The 26,789-nt window shown below is 39.2% G+C and overlaps 1 protein-coding gene across 11 annotated transcripts in view; it reads left to right on the top strand.

Moving 5' to 3' along the window:
* HYDIN (HYDIN axonemal central pair apparatus protein) overlaps nt 1-26,789 on the top strand; it is a 534,664-nt gene that overhangs the window by 290,470 nt on the left and 217,405 nt on the right. For all 11 annotated transcript variants that reach the window (XM_037815908.1, XM_037815907.1, XM_037815906.1 and 8 more), the window contains 3 exons: nt 16,898-17,136; nt 20,415-20,685; nt 22,461-22,604. In XM_037815908.1, the coding sequence (XP_037671836.1) occupies nt 16,898-17,136; nt 20,415-20,685; nt 22,461-22,604 (654 nt within the window). The remainder of the gene's footprint in view (nt 1-16,897; nt 17,137-20,414; nt 20,686-22,460; nt 22,605-26,789) is intronic.

Consider the following 26,789-nt stretch of genomic DNA (forward strand, 5'->3'; position numbering starts at 1 on the left):
TGCTTTCATCAGTTGTAACAAATTACCACACCAGTGCAAGGTGTTAATAATAGGATGGTACATAGGAATCCTGTATTTTTATGTTCTGTAAACCCACATCTCTAATGAGGGAGAGAGAGAGAGAGAGAGAGAGAGACTTCCAGAAGCAAAGTTTTGTGCTTGACAGAGAGCTGTGAGCCTCCCCATCCACCTCCCCTCCTCACCTAAGGCCTCTTTCACTTTGGAAAAGCTAAATGTAAAACCAGAAGGCTGATTCAAACAGGTCATATTGATTATAAAACACACTGAGAGAAGGAAACCTGTTGATTGAATGGTAAGTAACATGATGGGTCAGCACCTTCCCTGGATTTAGACGAACAGCTCTCCACATCAAATGTGATTGGTTTGAGTATATGCTAAAGCTAAAGTGAGAGGAGGAGTTTTGGTTCCCTTGTCATTAATGAGTTGTCCAGAAAATAAAAGAAAAAAAAAATATCTTGGTTTCCTGCGTGCTTTGAAAGTCTCTCCATTTCCATTCTGCCTGCCTCAGCTCTTAATTGGCTTCAGCAAACAGTTTTTTCTAGTTATTGCCCAGGAAATATGTGATACAGTGAATACCTGTCATCATAGATGGAGATTAAGGAAACTCCCTTTATGTGGATCATGTTGTGTGTTTTTTTCCAAATCCCACCTTCCCTCTATAAAATTTCATAAGTCCTTCCCCATTACCAGCATCATCATCAGCCCAACTCATGTTTCACTATTAAGGGATGACTATCATTGCCATTATCAACTAGAGGATTTACTCTGCTGTTTTGTACACAGTAGACAATAATACTCAATATTGAGCCAGCACCAAATGAAATACACACTTTTATATGATAAACAGAAACAAGAAGAGGTGCATTAAGTAGCATGTGTGTAAGTTTGTTAATGGAATGACATTAAGGTTATATAATGTTTATCAGGGAACAAATCATATCCTCCCTCAGTCCCATTTCCTCTTCCCTGCCGCAAGCAAAAGGACAGAGACTGGAGGGGTGCGTATGACCGGTAGACCTCTCCATGGGAGGGCACTTGGAGTGTGTCTCTTTTTTAGTGTCAGTCATGATGAAATTGTTGCATGCAACATTAAGTTTCATGCTTTTGAAAAAATGCTCCTCTGAGATGTTAGGACATTAAATTGGGATGCATCTGGGAGGGAAGGGCAACATTATGTAAGGGAAGGCATGTTCATATGCTGTGGACTTAGACACAGTAGGCACTCAGGAAAGAGTTGTTGAGTACATGGGTGCTGAGGTAGTATATTGTATCATATATCACATAGAGTAAGAGTGTTCTATTCAGGCAGATCTGAAATGAAGTCCTAGCTCTACGTGTGCTGATTCTGGGTGAGCTGTTTCACCTTTCTAAGCCTTTTATTCCTTCTCCGTAAATGGACCAAATAACGGCAACCAGAAGATTAAACATGATAATATATGTAGAAAGCTCCTGGTGAAAAATAAGCATTCAGTAAATGGTAACTTTGATTATTAATGTTGACAGACAAAAAGTACAAGGTGAAAGAGCTTGTGAAAAAGACAAATTTTCATGGCTCTATATCTTAAAGTCTTTTTTTATATTTTGATAGAAAAATTGGAAGATAAAATTGAGGAGCTGTTCTACAAAGTAGAACTACAAGAAAAAGAGCTAAACAATAGGACAGAAAAGAGTAGGACATTAGGTGTTTGTTCAGGAGGTGTAATATCCAAATAAGTATGCTACCATTTATGTAAGAAAAATATGTATGCAAGTATGCTTTTGTTTAGTCATAGAATGTCACTGGAAGGATACAACGAAGACTGCCTCTGGGATGGTAACTAGTGGCCAGGGACAAGCATGAAAGAGAAAGAAAGGGAATGGGAAAGAGGGGCAGAGGAGAGATTCTTTATCCTTTAAATCCATTTTAACTTTATACTGTGTATATGTATTATTTATTTTTAAGAAAAAAATTTCTGAAGAAGAAAGAAACTGGGAATGAGACTGAAGCAAGAGGAGGGCAGACAGTTAAAATTAAGTTGGCTCTAAAGAGAATTAGGATGGGTTATTTATTAAATAAATGTAGGTGTTTATTTACATGATATTCTTGTCACACACATTACATTATCCTGATAGAACAAATAGAAATTAGAAATTAGCAAAAATTTTTTAAAAATCACTCATATTCCAACCATGCAGATAATCACTATTTTTTTCAAATAATCACTATTAAATGTTTGATGTACATCTTCCAGATTTTTCACTCTCTCTGTGTGTGTGTATGTCTGTGTCTGTATCTGTGTATTCCCACCCTCCCATGGGATAATACTGTTTTGTAACCAGCTGTTTTCACTCAACAATATATTGTAGTCACTTTTTGTATGAATTGTTAGGGAATATTCTTCTACAGATCACTTTTAGTGATTGATTCTACTACATCATTTGACTCCACCAAAGTTGACTTAACTAATGGTTTCCAGTTTTTCACTACTGTAAATATCACTCATGTCTTAATTGCTGCTTGCATCCTTAACTGTTTCCTTAGACTAAATGCTTAGAAATGCAATTGCTCAGTGAAATGGTGTGAACATCTTGTGAAATAATCTCCCAGAAAATTTGTACCCATTTACAGCAGTTGTGAAGAGTGTCACCCTCTTCCTGACTCTTGCCAACAATTTTTTGTTTTTGCCAATTCTGACAGGTGAAAAAATGTTTTGTTGTTATTTAATTTTTGTTTCTTTGGCTTACTGGTGAGGCTGAACATTTTTCACATATTTATTGGCCAAAAAGTCAATATTTTTTATTTTACCAAGCCTGATACTGTGCTGAGATGAGAGACATAAAGGTAGATAGAATGTCTCTTCAAAGAGTTGACAATCCCAAATAAGAAATTAATACACAAACAAATACAGTTTTACAGTGTGCTATGTTATGATGTGTAAGTGCAGAAGAGGGAGTGATTAATTCTTCTGTAAATTAAAGTTTTTCACAGGTGGGAATATTTGAGTGGAGGCTTGATGGATCAGGAGGAGAGGAACAGAGAAATGGGTGTACATTTCCAGAGAACAGGATATACAAGTGCGGCGAGGATGTACAGTACACTTGAGAGGGGTGATTAATCTGGTGTGGCTGAAGCCAAGGGTACGTGTTGGAGAGTGCTGGGAACTGAGACTGGGAAAGTTCATTGGTCCTCTCCTGAAGAATTTCAAGTAGACCCTCCAGGCCAGAGGCTCATATCTTGTATAGTAGTCTTGGTTCCTAGCTGCCATGGTTTAGAGAAAGCTTGAATGAAGTGGGATCTTGACTTCCACCAAGAGTCACACAGAGGATGGATTCTGCAAACATAAAACGTAAGTTCACATGTTGATTAGACAGAAAAAAAGTGACGTGTCCACCATTTGTCATGACCTGGAAATTGTATGCAAAGCTTAGTGTATGTGAGTGCATGTGTGTGTGTGTGCACTTTCTTTGGGGATTCCATAGCTTCCTCAAAGGGGATAAAAGACTCAGAACCACTAATCCAATCCATTGGAAAGGAATTGTACCAGGTATATGAAAGATAATCCTGTCAAAAAGATATATCGAGAAGGGCATAAGCAGGAAGACTGGACATAAATGGGTTTTTTTTTTGTTTGTTTTTTTTAATGCAATTTTATTGAGATATAATCACATACCATGTAATCCATCCAAAGTATACAATCAGTGGTTCACAGTATCATCAATATAGTTATGCATTCATCACCACCATCAATTTTAGAACGTTTTCATTACTCCAAAATAAAGAAAAAAAGAAAAAGAAAAAGAACACCCAGAGCATCCCATACCCCTTATTCCCTCCCCCCTCCATTATTTATACATTTTTGTCATTATTTTATTACTCATTTTCCCATTCAGTGGGTAAAGGGAGTGAGTGTCAGTCACAAGGTTTTCACATCACACAGTCACACGATAAAAGCTATATAGTAATACATAACTATATAGCTATAGAGTTATAAATTATACATAATATCATCAAGAGTCAAGTCTACTAGATTACAGTTCAACAGATTCAGTTATTTCCTTCCAGCTATTCTAATAGACATGAAATTTTGAAAGATAACATCAAGTCCACCATTTATTGAGTGTTAACTTTGTACCAGACACAGTGCAAGATACTTGGCACTCATTTTATTTGATCTTCAAGTAGTGCATGTAACAGATGAGGAAACTAAAACTACATGACCCTGCAATACCACTTATTAGTGTATACCCAAAAGAATTGAAAGCAGGGACTCAAACAGATATTTGCACACATTGTTCATGGCACCATTATTCACAATAGCCAAAAAATGGAAGCAACCCAAGCATCTCATCAACAGATAAATGGATAAACAAAATGTGGTATATCCATACAGTGGAATATTATTCGGCCATAAAAAGGAATGAAGTTGTTCTGATACATGCTACAACATGGATAAACCTTGAAGAGATCATGCTGAGCAAAATAAGCTGGACACAAAAAGACAAATTTGTATGATCTCACTTATGTGAAATACCTGGAATAAGCAAATTCATAGAGACAAATAGTAGCTTACTGGTTACCAGGGACCAGGGGAATGGGGGTATGGAGAGTTATTACTTAATGGGTGTAGAGTTTCTGTTTGAGGTGATGACAAAGTTTGGGTAATGGATCTTGGTGATGTTGGCACATTATTGTGAATGTAATTAGTACTACTGAATTGTACATTTGAAAATGTTTAGGACGCAGAACCTAAGATGGCGGCTAGGTGAGACAGGGCAAAAAAAACCTCCGTGAAAAATACTAGATAAAAACCAGAAAGTGACCCAGAACACCAGCTCCAGCAATGCACCAGCCAGCCAAAGTCTGCTAAATCCACAGGGACCGGGCACTTGGTGAAACCAGGAGTCTGCATTCTGAAACGAGTGAGTAAGCCGGCTGAAAGCAGTATGGGGAAACTGCGGGTTGGCGTTTGGAGATGGACTAGTTCTTTTTAGAAAAAAAAAAAAAAACCTGGGAGCAGCTACAGATACGGCAGTGAGAACCGCGCAGTGAAACACTGCAGGAGCAGGCTGTAGCCAACGCCTCAGTGTCTGGCGTGTAGGATAGCCCTCCCCACACCCACTGCTGATTGTCCCGGGGCCAGAGGAACAGAGGGGAGAACCAAAAGGAGAAAGAAACTGCACCCCTTGCAGCTGGCTTCCCAGTGTGCTGGTGACACTCCTGCTCGGGGCCATACCACAGCCCAGAGCTGTGCCAGAAAATCCAGTGTGATGGGGAGTGCAACCCACGGCACCATGCACACGCCACAATATCGGCCGTGGACAGTGGCCTTGGGTGCACCCACAGCTAGTTGTCCCAGAGCTGGGAAGGCAGAGCTGTGCAGAAAGGGGGGGGGGGAGTTGAGACATCCCATTCAGCAATTTTTGCATCAGGCTGGAAGCGCCCCTGCATGGCCTGGCAGCCTGGGGCTTCCCTTGAGGGAAGGTGCACACTTGTGACATAGCACAGCCTTCCCTCAGCAGAGGTCCTGGAAGATCACAGCTATCAAGCAAAGCAAATGCCAAGAGGCCAAAAACAACAGAAAATCTTAAAGCATTTGGTAAAACCAGACAACATGGAGAACCCAGTCCCAAACACCCAAATCAAATGATCAGAAGAGACACAGTTTTTGGTGCAATTAATCAAAGGACTACAGTCAAAGAATGAGAGCATGGCACAGGATATAAAGGACATGAAGAAGAGCATAGCACAGGATATAAATGACATAAAGAAGACCCTAGAAGAGCATAAAGAAGACATTGCAAGAGTAAATAAAAAAATAGAAGATCTTGTGGAAATAAAAGAAACTGTTGGCCAAATTAAAAAGACACTGGATACTCATAATACAAGATTAGAGGAAGCTGAACAACAACTCAGCCTCCTCGAGGACCACAGAACAGAAAATGAAAGAACAAAAGAAAGAATGGAGAAAAAAATTGAAAAAATTGAAATGGATCTCAGGGATATGATAGATAAAATAAAACATCCAAATTTGAGACTCATTGGTGTCCCAGAAGGGGAAGAGAAGGGTAAAGGTCTAGAAAGAGTGTTCAGAGAAATTGTTGGGGAAAACTTCCCCAACCTTCTACACAATATAAATACACAAAGTATAAAAGCCCAGCGAACTCCAAATAGAATAAATCCAAATAAACCCACTCCAAGACATATTCTGATCAGACTCTCAAATACTGAAGAGAAGGAGCAAGTTCTGAAAGCAGCAAGAGAAAAGCAATTCACCACATACAAAAGAAACAACATAAGACTAAGTAGTGACTTCTCAGCGGCCACCATGGAGGCGAGAAGGCAGTGGCATGACATATTTAAAATTCTGAGAGAGAAAAATCTCCAACCAAGAATACTTTATTCAGCAAAACTCTCCTTCAAATTTGAGGGAAACCTTAAGTTTTTCACAGACAAACAAATGCTGAGAGATTTTGCTAATAAAAGACCTGCCCTACTTCAGATACTAAAGGGAGCCCCACTGACAGAGAAACAAAGAAAGGAGAGAGAGATATAGAGAATTTTAACAGGCATATATAGAACCTTACATCCCAAATCACCAGGACATACATGTTTCTCTAGTGATCACAGATCTTTCTCCAGAATAGATCATATGTGGGGACATAAAACAAGCCTCAATAAACTAAAAAAAAAAAATTGAATATATTGAAAGCACATTCTCTGGCCACAATGGAATACAAATAGAAGTCAATAGAAGACTCTGGCAAGATGGCGGCATAGAGAGGAGTAGAAGCTAAGTAGTCCCCCTGGAACAGCTACAAAAAACCAGAAACAACTAGTAAATAATCCAGAATAACTGCGGGGGGACAAACGAGACCATCCACTCATCATACACCAACCTGAATTGGGAGGAATGCCCGAGAACACAGCATAAAATCTGTAAGTAAAACCTGCAGAACCAAGTTGTGCGACCCCCTCCCCCATAGCCCCAGCTGCAAAGCCTCATGATGCCAGAGAGAAGCTCTCTCCCAGCAAGCGAATATAGCTCAGCTGAGCTCCAACTGGGGTTTTTAAGTAGCAAGTGTGAACTGCTCACTACAGGTACGCATCCCCAAAAAACAGACAGAGGCTTTGGGTGACGACTGACCTGGGAGAGCCGGGGGGTCACCTTGGACTGGGTCTGAAGGGGACTATTTGTTTCTTTTTCGGCTCAGTGGAGAAAGCCCCAGTCATTTTCAGTTTCCAGGGCTGTGAAGTGGAGAAGGGTGGAGACAGCACAAGCAGAGAGCGAGACCACTGAAATGCTAACGACCTCCACCTGGGGGGTCTGTCCTCTCTAGGAGGAAGGGGGTAGGGCCCTTTCCATTCAGAACCAGACCCCAGAGCCTGGGGGAACACGGCCATACCTCCTCACACCAATCAATAATTATAGGCTAACAGGCATCACCTGCTGGGCAGAAAAGCACAGTGACCCGAGGCATCAAAGGGTGGAGCAATTTTCTAAGACACACCAGCAGGGAAACCAGATACTGAATATTTCTTCCCTCTGGGACCTGAGCCTGTTCTGGTCTGAGAAAACCCGATTTGGATAACCAAGGAAACCATGCCTAGACAACAGAAAATTACAACCTACACTAAGAAAAACAAAGTTATGGCCCAGTCAAAGGAACAAACGTACACTTCAACTGAGATACAGGAATTTAAACAACTAATGCTAAATCAGTTCAAAAAGTTTAGAGAAGATATTGCAAAAGAGATAGAGGCTGTAAAGGAAGCACTGGGCATGTATACAGCAGAAATCAAAAGTTCAAAAAAACAACTAGTAGAATCTATGGAAATGAAAGGCACAACACAAGAGATGAAAGACACAATGGAAACATACAACAGCAGATCTCAAGAGGCAGAAGAAAACACTCAGGAACTAGAGAACAAAACACCTGAAAGCCTACACGCAAAGGAGCAGATGGAGAAAAGAATGAAAAAATATGAGCAACGTCTCCGGGAACTCAAGGATGAAACAAAGTACAATAATGTACTTATCATTGGTGTCCCAGAAGGAGAAGAGAAGAGAAAGGGGGCAGAAGCAATAATAGAGGAAATAATTAATGAAAATTTCCCATCTCTTATGAAAGACATAAAATTACAGATCCAAGAAGTGCAGTGTACTCCAAACAGAAGAGATATGAATAGGCCTATGCCAAGACACTTAATAATCAGATCATCAAATGTCAAAGACAAAGAGAGAATCCTGAAAGCAGCAAGAGAAAAGCGATCCATTACATACAAAGGAAGCTTAATAAGACTATGTGCGATTCTCTCAGCAGAAACCATGGAGGCAAGAAGGAAGTGGTGTGATATATTTAAGATACTGAAAGAGAAAAACCGCCAACCAAGAATCCTGTATCCAGCAAAGCTGTCCTTCAAATATGAGGGAGAGCTCAAAATATTTTCTGACAAACAGACAATGAGACTTTGTGAACAAGACACCTATCCTACAGGAAATACTAAAGGGAGCACTGCAGGGTGATAGAAGACAGGAGTGCGTGGTTTGGAACACAATTTTGGGAGATGGTAGCACAGCAATGTAAGTGCACTGAACAAAGGTAACTATGAATACAGTTGAGAGAGGAAGGTGGGGAGCATGTGAGACACCACAAGAAAGCAGGAAAGATAACGACTGGGACTGTGTAACTTGGTGAAATCTAGAGTATTCAACAATTGTGATAAAATGTACAAATATGTTCTTTTACGAGGGAGAACAAGCAAATGTCAACCTTGCAAGGTGTTAAAAATGGGGAGGCATTGGGGGAGGGATGCAATCAGCATAATCTAGAGACTGTAACTAATAGAATCATTGTATTATGCTTCCTTTAATGTAACAAAGGTGATATACCAAGGTGAATGCAGATAAGAGGGGGGGATAGGGGAGGCATGTTAGACACTTGACATTGGTGGTATTGTCTGATTCTTTATTCTACTTTGATTTAAGGTTATTTTTCCTTTTGCTGCTTCCTAGCTGTCATTTTTTCTTCCTCTTTCTTTTGCCTCTCTACCTTCTTTGACTCTCCCTCCTGCCTTGTGGAAGAAATGTAGATGCTCTTATATAGACAGTGGTGAAGGTGGTGAACACATAAATGTATGACCATCCAGAAAACCTTCGATTATTTACTTGGGATGGAATGTACGGTGAGTGAACAAAACCATATTAAAAAAAAATGGGTTGATGACAAAACCTCGAGGGCAATATACCGAGTGAAATAAGCCAGACACATTAGGACAATTATTGCAGGGTCTCACTGATAGGAACTAATTAAAATATGTAAACTCATAGACATGAAATATAAGGTACCAAGATATAGGACGAGGCTGAAGAATGGGGAGTGGTTGCTTAGTATGAGCAGAATGTTCAATTAGGATGAACTTAAATGTTTGGAAATGAACAGGGGTGTTGGTAGTGAGATGTGAGAATAACTAACAGCGCCGAATGGTGTGTGAATGAGGTGGAAAGGGGAAGCTCAGAGTCATATATGTCACCAGAAGGAAAGTTGGAGGTCAAAAGATGGGAATGTATAAAACTGAATCCTATGGTGGGCAATGTCCATGATCAACTGTACAAATACTAGAAATCACTTCCATGAACCAGTCAATGTCAAGTGTCTAACATGCCTCCCCTATCCCCACCTCTTATCTGCATTCACCTTGGTATATCACCTTTGTTACATTAAAGGAAGCATAGTACAATGATTCATTAGTTACAGTCTCTAGTTTATGCTGATTGCATCCCTCCCCCAATGCCTCCCCATTTTTAACACCTTGCAAGGTTGACATCTGCTTGTTCTCCCTCGTAAAAGAACATATTTGTACATTTTATCTAATTGTATGACAATACAATTAGAAGTTAATAATAGAGGGGCATATAGGGAAGAACTATATACCTATTACAAACTATATACTACAGTTAGTAGTATTTCAACATTTTTTCATAAACAGTAACAAATGTGCTATATCAATACTATGAGTCAACAATTGAGGGGGGTTGGTTAGGGATAGGGGAGGATTAGCGTTTCCTTTTCTTTTTTTCTTTTTTCATCTTTCACTTTATTTCTTGTCTGGAGTAATGAAAAGTTTCTAAAAATTGAACAAAAATTAAGTGTGATGGATGCACAGCTGTATGAGAGTACTCAGGGGCAAGTGATTGTACTCTTTGGATCTTTGGATAATTGTATGGTATCTGAACAATCTCAATAAAAATGAAAAAAAAAAAAGGCATTAAAAGGGAAAAAAAATAGAAGTCAATAATTTTTTATTTGTAACTCCACTATCTACTTCCTACAGGATATAAAATACATAAACTCTAATGACAAATCAGTGGTTTTGGACTCAATGTAAAATATGTAATTTTTGACAAGAACTGTATAAAGCGGGGCAATGGAGGAGTATAGGAACATAGTTTACATGTCCTGTTGAAGTTAAGTTGGTATCAAAGAAAACCAAGATTATTACAGATTTAAGAGGTTAAATTTAAGCCCCACAGTAAACACAAAGAAATTATCAGAGAATAGGACCATAGAGATGAAAAGTAGAGTATGGGTTATGAGAAGTGGGGGAAGGGGCAATGGGGAGTTAAGAAATGAGTGTAGGGTTGCTGTTTGAGTTGAAGGTAAATTTCTAGTAATGGATGGTGGGAAGGTGATAGCATTACAGCATTCTAAATGTGATTAATCCCACTAATGGAATGCTAGGGAGGGGGTGGAATGGGAAGATTTAGGCTATATATATGTTTCCACAATTGAAAAAAAAAAAAAAGACAGTCTAAATAGATGACAATTGAATGCCAAGGATGATCCTGGATGGGATCTGAGGATGGAGGACAGGAGGCTCAAAGGGACACAGTTGGGACATAAGAAAAAAAAAAGGAAATATAGAATGTAAGCTTTGTATCAATGTTGAATTTCTTGAACTTTTTAGCTTTGCTTAATGGGATTGCATAAAAGAATGTTCTTGTTCATGGGAATTGTATATGTGAATTACAGTGTTTGTTCAAGGATGTGTGCAGCTTGCTCTCATATGTTCAGAAGACAGAGCAATAGATGATGGATGATAGATAGGGAGGGAGGGAAAGAAATAAATGGCAGTGTGACAGCATGTTAAAGTTGATGGATTAGAGTATCAGGGAAGGGGGTCAGGGTATGCTGTTTATGGGGTTTGTATTGTTTTTGCAACTATTCCTGTAACTTTTAATTTATTTCAAAATAAAATTTAAAAAAAAAGAAAAGAGTTTAAAATAGGATATTTTGAGTTGTATATGTCATTACAATAAAAAAAATTTTTAAGATAATATTGATGTAAACTTATTCTTATGAATAAAATTTGAAATTTGCCAAATTATTTTTAAAATTAGCCCAATGTCACTTAGCTATGAATGAGAGAGTCCATGTTTGACCCTCAGGTCATGTGACTCTAAAACCCATGCATTTTATTCTAAAGCTAAGCTGCCTCCTTTGTACAGCTCTAGCACCTTTTCTTTTCTTCTATACCTCATCTCCTAATTTTCATTTAATTATTTTAAGCAGCAAAGTGACTCACTTCAGAGAAGAGAACCATACGGCTAGAGATACCATTTAGAAGACAAAAAGGGAAAAGGCCTCAGTGACTTTTCATTGTTCTTGTTCCACAAAGAATTGATCATCTGCTGAGATAATAGTATAAATCAAAATAAATCCCTCACTCCAAAGCTTGGTTCCTCTTGTTGTTTGCTTCCTCTTATTTCATGGAAGGAAACTCTTGTAGATTTCAATTGGCAAATAAGTTATTTTGAAAAAAAAAATGCACACTGCTATTTTCTTCAAGCTTCATAGTCATTAGCATGTACAGAATAGCAGGTCTTTCTAAGCATATTCACACTCAGTTATTGCTGAAGTGATGTGCAAACAATAGTGTTCACTTCTGTCTTTCATGGCAAATGTTAAATACATGTTAAGGAAACTTGTAAAAGCTCTGGCTCCTTTACATTGGGAGCTGAGTGCTACATAAGAAGTACACTGATGCCCTATTGTCAAAAGAAAGCAAATGTCATGTTTTGATATGTGAACCCACAGGCAGGAGGGCTTAACACCAAATCATCAGTGGACATGGAATTCTGCTTTGCAAAAGATCACAGATTTTTTGTCTTTTGCAAGTCATATATGCACATGTGCACACAGACAACTCCTGTACATGTTGTTTACAGGCTGCCAAAGCAACTCCAGTCTTCTAACCCCAATTCACAGGGGAAAAAAAAAAAAAAAAAACAGAGGCAGCTGTTGATGAAGATTTTGTTGCAGCCTTAGGAAGGCAATTTTATCAAACAAATATATGGAACCCTGTATTAGTTTTCTATTGCCGTGTAACAAATAACCACAAGCTTAGTGGCTTAAAACAGCACAAATGGATTGTCCCAGAGTTTCCATGGGTCAGGAGTCTGGGCATGGTTTGGCTGGATGCTCTGCTCAGGATTTCAAAAGGCTGAAATCAAGGTGTTGCCTGGGCTGCATTCCTTTCAGGAGGCTGAATAGTGAAAGATTCACTTCCAGACCACTTCAGGTTGTTAGCAGGATTCACATCCTTGCAGTTGAATGGCGACGGCCCCCGTTTTCTTGCTGGCTGTGAAATAGAGACTGCTCTCAGCTGTTTTAGGGGCCACCTACAGTTCCCTGCCATTTGGCTCCTGCCAGGAGAGGCCTCTTCATGCCACAAATGTCCTTACTAAGAAGAGTTCAGTCCCTTCTAAAGGCTCACCTGATTAAGGGACCCACCAAGGGTAACCTCCCTTTCTTAAAGTCAACTAATCTGGGGCCTTAACTACATCTGCAAAATCCTTTCACAGCCAACACCTAGGTGGTGTTTGGTTGAATACTGGAGAGAATATTTGTTTACACCAGAGGACAGGGATCTTGGGGCCATCTGAGACTTCTACTTACCAGAAACCCTTACTAGCATTGTCTCTCTGGCAAGAATATTGTATATGAAATGCTTTATTGACATTCTTGTTTTTTCAGTTTAATAATCTATTTTAGAAAATACTATTGAGTCCATAAATAGGTGTCATGTGGGACATTTTGGATTTTGGCAAAATGATGACAATAGCTTTCATTTATGAGGACTTGCTATGTGTCAGACACTATGCTGAGTGTTTTATAAGCACTACCTCCTTTAACCATCACCCCAACTCCGTGGAAGGTATAATCTAAATCCTGAGCTACAGATGAGAAAGTTGAGACTGGGCACAGTTCAATGACAGGCCTAATAACAGCTGGAAAACAGCATATCTGGGACTCAGACCCATGTCTCTTTTCCTTCAGAGCCCCTTTCTTAACCTAATTCCATCAGCTATTAATCTTGCTGTTTTGTGGTCTCGAAAAGATTGCAAACTGCCCTCCACTGCGAGGATGATCATCATTCATCCATTCCTTCTTTAGCCAAGTTTGTCATCTAATAGCAGAAAACGTCACATACCTCAAGCCCTTCCTCGAAGCAAAGAATACCCATAAAAGTTAAATACCGAAAAGATACAAGGGTGTGAGTGTGGTTTAGAACCTGACTTTTGGTAAGGAGAGCCTGGTACCTTAGCATCTGGCATTTTAATGTTTCTTATTCTTGGATTCCATAACATCCTTTGCTGCCTGGTTTTATGCCAGGCTTTGATTAATAAGCTTCATCAGAAAGAAATCTTCCAATTCAGTCCTGGAGATTCACTCTCCTGTCTTCTTTCCATAGCAGCCAACTTGTGACATCAGTAATCAGAAAAGAAATGGTATGCATCCATCAAAAACTAATGTTCCCTGATTTGAAATCATACTTATGCTGGTGTCACTCGCTCTTCATTGTGGAACAGAGAATTGACCCGTGCTACTGACTAGAGGAGGAAAATAAATAGTTTTAATAAGAAAGATGACATGGACAGTGCCGTCTTCTGAAAGACATTTGCTTTATGATAAAAGAAGGGCAAAAATGGCATTAATTTATGTCTTAACTGTAAGCCCATAAATGAGTAAAACCTATATAGAGTGTGCTAACGCCACAAATTTGGGAAGAAGAGCCAATAGGGTGATTTTCTTGCCTAGAACTTTCTTATTTTCTCTCCAAGTTGCCCCTTCTTTTGTCCTAACAGCAGATGGAAATAAACTCTGGATCTGCAACTGCCATAGGATTTGAAGTTATGCTCCCACTTCTGTGTTCTGATAGAATGAACCTTCACCTCTCAAAGTCCAAGATCTGGGGGAACTGGGGGCAGACCTGAAGAAGTGGCAGTAAACTGAACCAACAAGGTAGCTGGGGCAGAAAGTAGCTAGCAGTACACCAAACCCATCTCCCTTTCCTCTTGGGCACAGAGCTAGACTACATTTCCCAGCCTGCCTGAGAGTTAGGATGGCTGCATGACAGTTCTGGATTATGGAAGTGGGCAGAAGTGATGTGTACCTCTTCTAGGCTTAGTGCATAAAATCCTCCTGTGTGACCCTTCATTCTCTTTCTTCTCTTGTTGGCCAGCTGGAGTGTCCAGGGGGACCTTAAAAGATATGGGCTAAACATGGAAGAATCTGTTTAGCCAGGACCCCTGAATGACTGACTGGAGCAGAAGCTCATCCCCAGCCCTGCCACCAATTGGAATTCATATAAATAAGAAACAAGCTATATTGTATTAAGACACTAAGCTCAAGCCTCTTTCTGTTACAGCATCTAGCATTACCTTATCTGAAATAGTATCCTAGAATCTAAAAGCTGAAAGTGAAAAAGACAATTTTTTCTAAATAAGGAGAAGGGCTGGTTATTCAAGTATAAGAAATCTGTTTCCATGTATTGCTTTGACTGTGTAGGTCAGACTGACAATGATATAAGCCAAAGACTCCTATCTACTCTGATAAAAACTCTAGATGAAATGAAGCTACAGTTTAAAATATCTATAGAAAATTGAATTTGCATTTATACCCCTTATAGAACTCATTTTTGAGTCATTTTCTGTGATTAATGTGTTAGAGGGTTTTGTGGTTTCATTTTGGACTGTCAAAAAATTTTTGGATAAATTAAGTAGCTGCATTAGAAACTGTTTCTTTGAACCTAAATATCAACAGAATGTAGTTATAGTCTATCCTTGTAGTTTTTCCAGCCAATAATAATAGATCTATAATTCTGAAAATTAAACTTGTAAGGATTATTGTCTTTTTAATATAAAATTATTTAAAAATGCAGGTTAATGTTCTGGAAAGGAGATTACTGTTTTCTTGATACTTTAGCACCATACTATGGTCAGCTTACTATGAATAGAAAAGTTATAAAGATTTTGAGAAAACAGATTGAGTCAGAAAACAGATGGAGTCAGCTTTTTTTCCCATGACTGTCCTTCAAATAGAGAAAATTATTGTAAAAATCTCCCCTATGTGGGCCCTAGTTTATTTAGCGTGGTATTTAATATTTAATGGTTTTCTTCTATTTCTGTGTCTCTAGAAATGTCCCATATTAAAAGATCATGAGTAATAATAGGAGTCTTGATTTAAAGTTAAATCTATAATTTCCTTTGATGCCAAAATTAAAATAAAATTCCCCCATCATCATTCATCTACATCCTCGTTATATACAATTCATAATCTTGATAACTGCTCTTTGCTTGATTTAATTTCAGTTAAATTTAAAAAAGGCAGTTTATTTATTATTTCCCATGTAGACTTTCAAGCCAGATGGAAATGTAACTTGTATTCTTGTCTAATAGGATTTGTCCTCAATAATAAATCAGGAAATTGGCATTTTGGCTTAATTATTAAATTCTCCTTTTTTGAGTACCTGTGAGCCTGTTCCTGAGAAAGTGTCCATAGGAGCCACTGATCAAATCCAATTTATGGACCTGAAGTGGGGCCAGACCTGAATTCTAGTGAAATTCCAAGGCATTTCTACTCTGTGAGATTCTGCCTGGCTGAAATCTCTAACTCTTTCCTGCAAATTGCAGTGTACATTCTTCTCATCCACAAAGATTGTCAGTGCAATTCTATTCCAAACCCAACTAAGCTTGTCAGAAAGTTTCTGATTCATACCCTTATATTGTACTTGTGCCCACATAGAGCTAGAGGTGTTTTTATACTGAGAAATACTCCACAGAAATTAAATTGAAGAAGGATGACTTTGGACTGGAATGTCCTCTTAGGTAATAAGGGCTAAGAATTAAAAATAGAGCAGGGTAAAGGTGGTCAGTAATGCTGGGCAGTGGATGCAATTGAAAATATGATGGTCATGTTCATTGGGAGGTGTTATTTGACCAAAGACCTGAAGGGTGAAAAGGAGTGAGTCATGAGGCTCTAAGCAGTTAAAGGGAACAAATTGGTGGGGGTCACTTCCAATTCTATAATCTAGTCCTATTATATATACCAAAATAAATTTGTAATTTTGGCAAATGAAATTCTATTGATTATTCTGCAATAAAAGAAACCAGGATGACCTTCTGTATTGTGTTTATTAATGAAAGCTGCTCGTGCTCACTATAACATCATAGAAACTTTGCATTTGAAAATCTTTTCTTGTAAAAATTCCAAATTCTGGAAAGCATGTCATACTTTCTGTTGGTATCTCAGAATTTGGAGATTAGAGCAGATAATTAATATAAGCTTGTTAGAGAACCAAGCTGTCATCTTGGGAAAGAAAGGTAAAGAATCTTCACAGAACATTCAAAAGTAGAATTTTAAGTTTGCTCTTCAGAGTCAGATTGTTTTGGGAGAAAGGAAAAGCCAACAAACACCAGCAATTTGATTTGAAAAAACAATGTTTGTCTCTGATGTTGAATTCTGCTGCGCCAGCCATTTGAAGTATAAGGGCTTTGACATAAGCAGAATGAAAAGCCAAGATACCTTCATTGTAACTTGTCATCTTCCACTGCAGGCACGCAAAAAGTCCCTTTGGACAGTTAAACCTAATGAAGGCATGGTTCCCCCGGAAACCGATGTCCCACTGACACTGACTGCCAACCTGAATGACATACTGACATTCAAAGACACGGTCATTTTGGACATTGAAAATAGCAACACCTATCGGATTCCTGTCCAGGCTTCGGGAATTGGTTCCACCATTGTTTCAGATAAGCCCTTTGCTCCAGAACTCAATTTGGGAGCATATTTTAGGTATGGAAATTTCATGAAACAATTTTTACAGATATCACATTTGTTGCATAGGCTGAGCCTAACCTCCACTTTAGAAGATTAGTTTTAAAGAAATAGAACTCGCCTCCTCAATCCTTCCCCTTTCCCATCCTCTCTTTTCCCCTTCCTTTACCCATCAGCCACAAGAAGGCATTTACTAGCTTGATGACATTCTCCAAGCTGTGTCCTTCTACACTAGAGAAAGAGATGTTTCATAGGAAGTACATTCTTCTTTCAAAATTAGAGTGGCTTCTCTGTGACACATTTAGAATCTCAACCATGATTTCCCCACTTGATTCCAATACATGCTAATCCCTTCTCCATGAATGTAGAAAATACAGTTATATCTTAATGGCAACCTAAGTAAAGTATACTTAGGAAGGTAAAAACTTATTGCAAGTGTATCTTGCCAGGTATTACAAAGCCAGTAGTTTCTTTGGTATTATGTTCTCTGTGTGCCTCCCTACCAAAGCACCAGCGATTGAGGTGATTGTGGTTGGCGTCAGCTGATCACCCAGGAAAAGCTAGAGGGTCTAAATGTTTAACTAAAGGGGGTGCAGTATAGACACCTCTCAGCAGAATAATCTAAAAGTGAATCTAACAACAGGTCAGGTTTGAATGCTAAGGGCGGAGGATATGTATGGGGGTTTATTCGTGGTTCCTTGGGAGAGTCACACAGCTATTGCTAGTCAACTCATGGGGGGACAGTTGAATTTGTACCTAACTTTTGCAGTACCGTGAACAGATCTCAAAAGGGTACTCCTGCCTTCTGCTGTAAGAGACCCTGAGACCAGGTTGGAGGCACTGTGCTTAGAGATGTGACTGATAATAATTAGATAGGAGCTCTCCCCACAGCCCCATCCATGCTCCTTTCCTCTGCACCATATACAAAACATGGAACTTGACTGAGAAAAAAAAACATAGAACAATAGAGAACTAAGTAACAGGCAAGTTATTTAGTAACTTGCATAATGGTTGGATTGCATTTATTTTCAGAGAAGTATTCAATTACAGTGTTAAGTCAACTAACTATAAAATCCTTCTCTCTGCCTATCTATTGTTTGGTCATTTCATACTAGTGCTTCTGTTTTTAAATTTCTTTAAATGCAATCAAAAGTAATTATATAAAACAATATACTGCAAACCAGACTTAATTACATGTTCTCCTTAATCTACAAATAGTGTCAAATAGCCTCAAAGGATATTCGAAAACTTGCCTGGAGTTGGAGGGTTAGTTAACAGTTTTCTAGGACTATAGAAGCAAACTGTAGCTTTTAGCAGGCAAGTTCCCCTCTGTTTAAGTCCTATTAATTCTTTTTGACAATCACGATACCAGTAATCCTCAGAAGAATCTTCAAAATCAGGAGGTTAGTAAATTACAGCCCACTCCCTATTTCTGTAAACAAAGCTTTATTGGAACACAGCCATGCTCGTTTGTTTACGTATTGGCTATGGCTGCTTTCACACCACAATGGTAGAGTCAAATAGGGTGCAGCAGAGACCAGGTGACCCATAAAGTCTAAAACGTTTATTATTTGGCCCTCTACAGAAAAAAAAGTTTGCCAAGCCCTGGTTTAAAGAAATACCTATATACTATCCTTTAGACAACTCCCTTAGCTTTTCAGAGCTCCTATTCTTCATCTAGAAAATGGGAATACATACTTACTACTGGGTTTTTATAATGATAGGAAGAAATAATGTGAATAAGTGACAAGAGTCCCAGCCTAGTTTATCAGCAGTAGATAATTATTTAATATTAGCCCTAGCCATGAATTCAGACTGCTTAGTAAAGATATTCTAATGACCATGCCCAGTAAACACATATTTTGATAGAAATGTTTTCATCTGACAACTGGTAAATACTCCTTCTGATTATTTATTTGATGCTTCAACTTATTAGATTTTATGTCATTTCCTAAGGAGGAACAGATAGGATGAAATTATCAAAGCTTAAAAAATTAAAAAAAAAAAAAAGTCCTGAGATGAGTTTTTCCCCCTAAAAATTTTTTTAAAGTAAGTCTATATCAGTAAAAATATATGTATATCCAAAACAAACAAAAATATGTTTGAACCTCAGGTCAGTTTAGCTATATTATGTCCCCCAGAAAAAGCCGTATTCTTTGATACAGTCTTGTGGGGGCAGATGTATTAGTGTTGATTAAGTTGGAACCTTTGGATTAGGTTGTTTCCATGGAAATTTGACCCACCAAACTGTAGGTGATAACTCTGATTAGATGATTTCCATGGAGGTGTGGCCCCACCCATTCAGCATGGGCCTTGATTAGTTTCTTAGAGCAATGTATAAGAGCTCAGACAGAAGGAGCTCACTGCTGCAGCCTAGAGAGGAGCGTCCTGGGAGAAAGCCATTTTGAAACCAAAACTCCAGAGCAGATGCCAGCCATGTGCCTTCCCAGCTAACAGAGGTTTCCCAGATGCCATGGGCCATCCTCCAGTGAAGCATTAGCAAACCAGAACAAACCCCATCCAAGATCTTGGAAATCCCTGATGGAAGTAAACCGTGGGTGAGCAGAGACTGAGTCTGTCATGTTCAGTGTCTAGCAAAGAGCCAGGAGGTCCTTAATAAATATTTGTGGAATAAATGGTTGCATGAGTGAATGAACAAATTAACTAACAAGTGAACAAATAGGTGAAATAGTAGCATCTTTAAAGTATCTTGGTCTTAGAGACGTGACCAGTCCAGATGGCATTCTCGCCCTTTACCATCCCCCTGACCTGTGGGAAGGCTTAGAGGATATGTGTTATTTTTCTTCCAAGATCCCTTCAGGTTTGCCCAACTCAAGACAATTTCACCCAGTCCATAGAGATTTTCCCGACACAATTTGAAGTATGCTTCTCCTCCAGTAAGTGTCTTGCTTTCCTTTCACTCGTCAGAACCATTTTTCATAAAGTAGATTGGTTTTCACATGAACTGTGTCAGTTGTCCTCTAGTGTGCTTGACCTGCTAGGAAAGAGTGAAGGTGGATGGGGAAGTTCTCCCACAGCCCCTTAGCTGGTGATGGCGACTCTGGGACAAAACCCAGGTCTCTGACTCCTAGTCAGTTGACCGCATGAGTAGATGCTACCTTGTCCCATCACTGTGGTAGTTCCAAGCAGAGTCATGATTTAGCCTTCCTACATTTTTTTAAAGTAATTTTTTGTTCACTTTTTAAATACTTCCAAGCAAGTAAATTCCAAGGGTATATAACTGAACAGAATATCCCTAAATTGAGTCCTCTCAACTTCTGCCTCCTCTTTGCCAGCCTGGACACCTATTATTACCGTTTCAAGCTTACCAACAAGGGACGTCGGGTCCAGCAGCTGTTCTGGATGAACGACGGTTTTCATCCCCGGCAAAAGCAGAGCAAGAAGAGCCTGGCTAGGAAGGGCCGAGCTGCTGGCCAGCCCCAGTCCAAGGTCTCCCAGCCCCGGGATCCTCACAGCCCCGTGTTTCAGCTCCACCCCGTCAGGATGGAGCTGTACCCAGGCCAGACGATCGACGTGATACTCGAAGGCTATTCTGCTACTCCTAGGGTAAGGGGACAGCACTTTCAGACACTATTTTTCTCCTAAATAAATCTTTGCTATAGGTATCTCTTATGTGAGTGCATTGACATTTATCTGAAGAAAGGACCTGGTGCCTCAAGAATTGGGGACAGCACTGAGTTACCATGGCAGCTCCATTGTTTTCAAGGTTCAGCTCTGCTCAGTTTACTGTTTATTTCTATAGCTACTGTGATCCCAACTTTAAAAGTGGTAGTTAAAGCAGGTTCTCATTCCAGGTCTGCAGTGATCAAGAAGAAAGTCTCTGGTAGGGGAAAATTCGTTTTCAGCCAAAGTTAATCCTCCTATTAACACTTAGCAGTATTAATTTAATATTAATTCTAAAAGGGTGTTTTATGGACAATCTGAACCATCTCTCCTATCCAGGTATTGGGACATGCCCGGCTTCTCCCCTCTCTGCCTGACCACAACAGCCTCACATTTATAATCATCATCTTTTTATGTATTAATAAAAGAGCTGTGTTTATCTTCAGCAACTCTGATTTTCTGCTCTTTAATTTAATTATCACCATTCTACTTAAAGGTTTTGTAGATCCAAACCATGTATCTCTTTATTCCTATTCACCTCTAGAAGTTGGAAACCATCTAAAACCTAAAAGAAAAACTTTTAAACTCACATAAGAGCCTTTTCTTCCCCACAGATGCAGACTTTGTCAATGGGGAATGATGCCTGCTTAAGCAACTACTTGCATCACATAATTAAGAGGTGATATTGAATTTTCTCCTCATGGAATAGGAAACATTAAGAAATGTGTCTCCCTGCAAACAAGATGAGAAGCTAGTCCATTGCTTAGCTTCTCTAGCATTACAGATTTCACTTTATTTCATTCATTATTTCTTCTCAGAGAATTTTCTGGTAAAACACATCCTCAATGAAAATAAGAGGTTATCTCCCATTATGGAATATGTAAATAATATGCTCTTTCTCTGTTATTCAGGGCTTCAGCCAACATTTATTGATTATGTACTAGGTGACAAACACTGCACTAAGGATGCAAAGAGGGGTAGAAGGCAGCCGCTGATCTCAAGACACTGACAGCCTGTTGCAGGAACACAATTCAATGTGGTTACCAAGAGGTGACCATATTTTTAAAAGACATTAAATCTGAACTCCTGGGGGACTAAATTCGGTTGAATTTACTAAATGTCCTTCAAAATTACCACAAAAAATTGAGAAGGGACTTAAATTCATTAACATCAGAAACCTGAGTACTCTCTTGAGTACTCCCTAGTCATGATATAAATTCCCTTTTGGTCCCTTCTACTCTATTAAAATCTGGGCCTCTTTGGACCGAAGAAATGTTAGCTTATGTGGCATTATTTTTAAGTATAATACAAGTATGCAAAGCAAATTTTTGCCTACCAGGTTTATAAACCATGTAACTACCATTGAACGGTAAACCGCTTGAAGGACTTTTATCTGCCTTGCTCCTCACTGTATTGTTGCCCAGCCCCCAACACGGTCCCTGATGCATAATTGATGCTCCATAAATATTGGTTGAATGGAATGGAAATTGTGTCCTAAGGAGCAGTCAGAAATAAACACAGGATCTATCAAGGTCATATTTAACCACTCACATTTTATAACTGTGTGACAGAGAAGAATCCTCAAAATGTGCTATTCAGAAAAATGTACTCTTCCCTGGAGCCCCAGGGATGTTGTTGGGAATCAGTTTGCTCTCGGTGGATCATTAAATTTTCTAAGTTATGGTTGTTGCATATATGCTGGTGTATCTTATCCGCAGGTTGTCAAAGAAAAGCTGGTTTGCCATGCCATCATAGGGGCACAAAAGGGGAAGAGTCTGGTGATGGCTGTGAATATCATCTGTGAGTTTATAGAGCCTCTGATCCAGCTCTCCACCAAGCAGCTCATATACCGACTGGAGAAGGTCAGTGGGGCAGTGCTGGAGAGGACTGGGTATACCAACTGGGGGTCAGTATGCTCATTTTCATTTTGGAAGCTAGATTAATGGACAGCGTGATATACCTATTACCCAGCCAATGTTTTCTGAAGCTTCAGAGGCCGGTCCTCGTTGAACTAAAAATCCTGTACCTAATCCTACAATCCTTTGAAATATAAATTGCTATGGAAATTCTACTTCCATCTTTCCTGACATACAAAAGCAAAGTAAAGGGGGTATTCTGGTGCACTGAAATGCATTTTAGTAAGTCATTTTATTCTAACTAGGTAAAATAAGCATCAGAGGATGGAAAGGGTTGGGGTAGAATTATTGAAAATTACAACAATCAGTAAGAATAGTTACTGCTTATTGCTTAGTGTGAGCAGGCATTGTGCCAAGTTCATTACGTACATTTTCCAAGCAGGCCCTCACACCAATCCTATGCAGTAGGTTCTCTTATTATTCCCAGGAGAGACATGAGGAAACTGAGATACCAGGTAAGCTGTTATTTAAATAACCTATTCCTGCTTGAGAATAATCAACTTAAACGATTTGATTAACACTTTTCTTTATACGGTCCTTTCTAGCCATTGCTTTATATGGCCATTAAGGGCAAGCATAAATGGGAGAGGCAAGGGACAGGGAAGAGATGGGAATGACTGCCATTCAGAGTAGGGGTTTGGGACAGTGAAGAGGTGGGGGTGATACCACAGTAGGACTTGACCTGTTCCTAGGAAGGCATCATCATGGAATTATTTACTGTTCAAAATAAACATGTATGGAATGTCGTTCTGAGTAGGGTACTGTGCTGGTGCTGAAAATACGAGCCAGACAGGTATGGTCAAAGCTAAGAGACTAGTCAAGGTTACAGACTGTAAACAAATTATTAAAATTTAATTATTTGAATTACGTGATAACAATGCCGTGAAGAAGAGGTATAAGCCACTGTGAGAGCGTAGATCAGCAGACATGGCCTCATTGGATGCGGTCACAGGCAGCTTCCTTGAGCAGGTGTTTCAAGTTGAGAAATGAAGGAAAAGTAGAAGTTAGCAGAAGTTAATCTGATGATGGGGAAGGAGGAGGAGGGTTGTAGGCAGAGGGAACAGCCCACATGGAGGGACTGAGTCCAGAAAAAGCTTGGCAAGCATGAAGGACTGGAATGCCACCTTGGACAGAAAATAGTGAGTGGGGCCAAGAATGACACAAGATCAACTGGAGAAGAGGGCAAGGGCCAGATGTGTGTGGCATGCCTGGAAGGCATGTTCTGGACTTTGGTTTTGTTCTTGGTAGTCATTGGAGGCTTTGGGGGAGGGGAATGACCTGGTCAAATTTATTCATTAAAACAGTCACCCTGGCTGCCGAGTGGAATACTTATTAAGGCTTGCCATGTGCCAGGCACTGTGTAGGGATACAACAGTGAGTTCACAGCCTACTGAGAAGACCAAGCATTAAGTAAGCCAGAGTCCTACAGTGTGATCAGTGCTGTCATGCAAAAATATTGGCTGCGACAGAGCCTAATTTGGTCATGGGGAAGTCAACAGGGGTTCCTTCCATGACCTGGAGTTTTGCAGGAGAATTTTCAAGACTATTTATTCTTGTAGTGTATTCTCTTATATTTTGTTCACATTAAAAAAGTATCTTTTGAACACCTACCACTTGTAAGGTACTAGCTTATAGTCTAGTAGGTAAGGTGAGATGCAAGAGATGTAAGTTCAATTCAAATTAACAAATAATTTTTATATACCTACTGTATATTAGGCACCTACAGTAGACTAGGCAGCCAAGACACAGCAGATGGGTTCCTGGCTTAACAGACTGGTGAGGAGGGTAGACATTGAAGGGCAGGATGAAGGTTTCAGTTACAGGATGCTGTATCAAACTCCAGGAAACCCAGAAAGAAAGTACTACAAGAGTTCCTGCTGCAGTTAGTAAGGTTTCATTCTTCTGTTTGTTTTATTTTTAATTCTTCATTTTTAAAATAATCAGTAAAGATATTTATTGGAAACAGTTGTGTCAAATTTGATGGTGTAATGCTTTCTCTGAATTTAGTTATTCACTGAATATTTATTGAATAGCTATTATATACAAGATATTATAATACATGATAAAAATGCAGCTTGATTTCTTAGGTTTTTTTTTCTTAGAGCATAAAAATATGTAGGTAGTCCTTTTATCTCTTTAAATTCATACTCCTTTTTCTTTTTCTTTTTTTAAATCGTATTCTTGTTTAAATATCTACTGTTTGATTTTATCACTAGACTGAAATATAAAAGTAAAAATTTTGAGTGTGTCAGTAACTTCTTGTTGGATATTAAAAATGAATTGAGTCACAACTCCTTACCTATTTGTTTTCACCCTTCTCTCCTTCCCCCCAAATACCAAAAGTATGAAATCTCTCCCATTGCTTTACTTTTCATTGTTCATTTCCTGCTCACATTTAATCCATATCAGGGATGCTGACGAAATGCAGCTTCATTACCCAGAGTGTGCAAAGGATCTCCTAGATCTTGGTATTCAGATTTAATTGTGTAACACCCAATTATCTATTCTGTCTCCTTGTTTCTGGCTCAAAGCTGTGTCTCTCATTTAGCACACTGAAATATAATGATACATCCCTGCCTATGGGAAGTGTTTCTCTATAGCTGTTTCCTCAGATTCGATCTGCTTTATAACTATTGTACCATTCTTAAGCCATGGAGATGAAACCACATCTCTGTGGGATTGAAAAGGTCAATTGAAACTAGCAGCCAGCTTGCTTCAAATTTGCAGCAAATTCTGTCTGGTGATATTTGGGAAGACAAACAACCCAGATAGAGGGGATCATTTAAAAATAGAACAGGTTCTCTGTGCCTCAGCTCCTTCTCATCGCTAACCTCAGAATGGCCTCTTGCCAAAACCATCCAAGTGTGGCTTCTTCACTTCAAAAGTTACTTGCAGTGACGCAGCAGCCTTCAGGAAGGTCATGGGGTAGTCAATTCTCCAGCCCAGGGCAGCACTTTCTTAGGTAGTCACGAAGCACTGCTTCATTCCTCCAGCTGTAGTGTGCAGTCTGCAAATGCAAGGCAAGTCCAGTATCTATATTACCATGTTAGAGGGAGGGAAGCAAAGGCTGGTGCTGCATTGTATATGCCAGACTGAACCCCTGAAACAACTTTGGGAGTCTGAAGGGGGCTAGTAGCATACAACTAAGGCAGGAAGCTCAAGCCATCAGGTGCTGATCATCCAAGCTCGTCCAGAGCCAGGGGCCTGGGAGCCACAGTGCAAGGAGGCTGCTAGGCAAAGAACCTGAAGACAGAGTCAAATAATAATATGGAGTCAGGAAGATTTATCTGAAATCAGTATATGGAGAAAAAGCAAACCAAAACAAAGAGGTCTGGGGAAAACAGGCTCGAGTTTTCAGAAGAACCAGCATATTGAGACAGGGAATACTTGGAGGGAGCTTCTCTTTGGAGAAGCAGGACAAAGGGCAGGATGAAGGTCTCAATTACAGGATGCTGTATCAAACTCCATAAAACCCAGAAAGAAAGTACTACAAGAGTTCCTGCTGCAGTTAGTAAGGTTTCATTCCTCTGTTTTTTTGTTTTTGTTTTAATTCTTCCTTTTTAAAATAATCAGTAAAGATATTTATTGGAAACAGTTGTGTCAAATTTGATGGTCACATTCTGTGGCTATTAAAAGGACTCCTTTCCGGGATGGACAGGAAGTAATGTGAGACCCAATAGCAGCATGGGAAAATCCAGTCTAACAGGAAACTTCTGCTTCAAGATCCATTTCTGATGCTTTCATCAGTTGAAAAATTAAAATCCAATATATCTAACAGGGCAAAAAGATGATTCTAAGTTAGCTCTACAGTATTATTGGGAAAATTTTGTGGGAAATAGTTATGAGCATTTGTCAATATAAAAACGCAAGTATATTTGCAATTTGGATATTTTAAGCATGGAAATAAAATATTATATAAGAGCAAAATGTTTTAGTCATTATAATGACACCTAGATTTTTCAATAAGAGCTATCACTAATTGATTAGACTTTGTTTATGACACCATGGAAACTTCCACAGCAGTAGTTATATCCAGAGGCAACCAGGCGAATCATTAAGAGTGTAAGAAATCTAATCTGTGTTTTCTGCAGTATGCAGGTTCATTTCTCAGTAGGTCACCATACATTCCAA

Source organism: Choloepus didactylus, chromosome 22 (assembly GCF_015220235.1).
Source record: "Choloepus didactylus isolate mChoDid1 chromosome 22, mChoDid1.pri, whole genome shotgun sequence".
Classification (NCBI taxonomy): domain Eukaryota; kingdom Metazoa; phylum Chordata; class Mammalia; order Pilosa; family Megalonychidae; genus Choloepus; species Choloepus didactylus.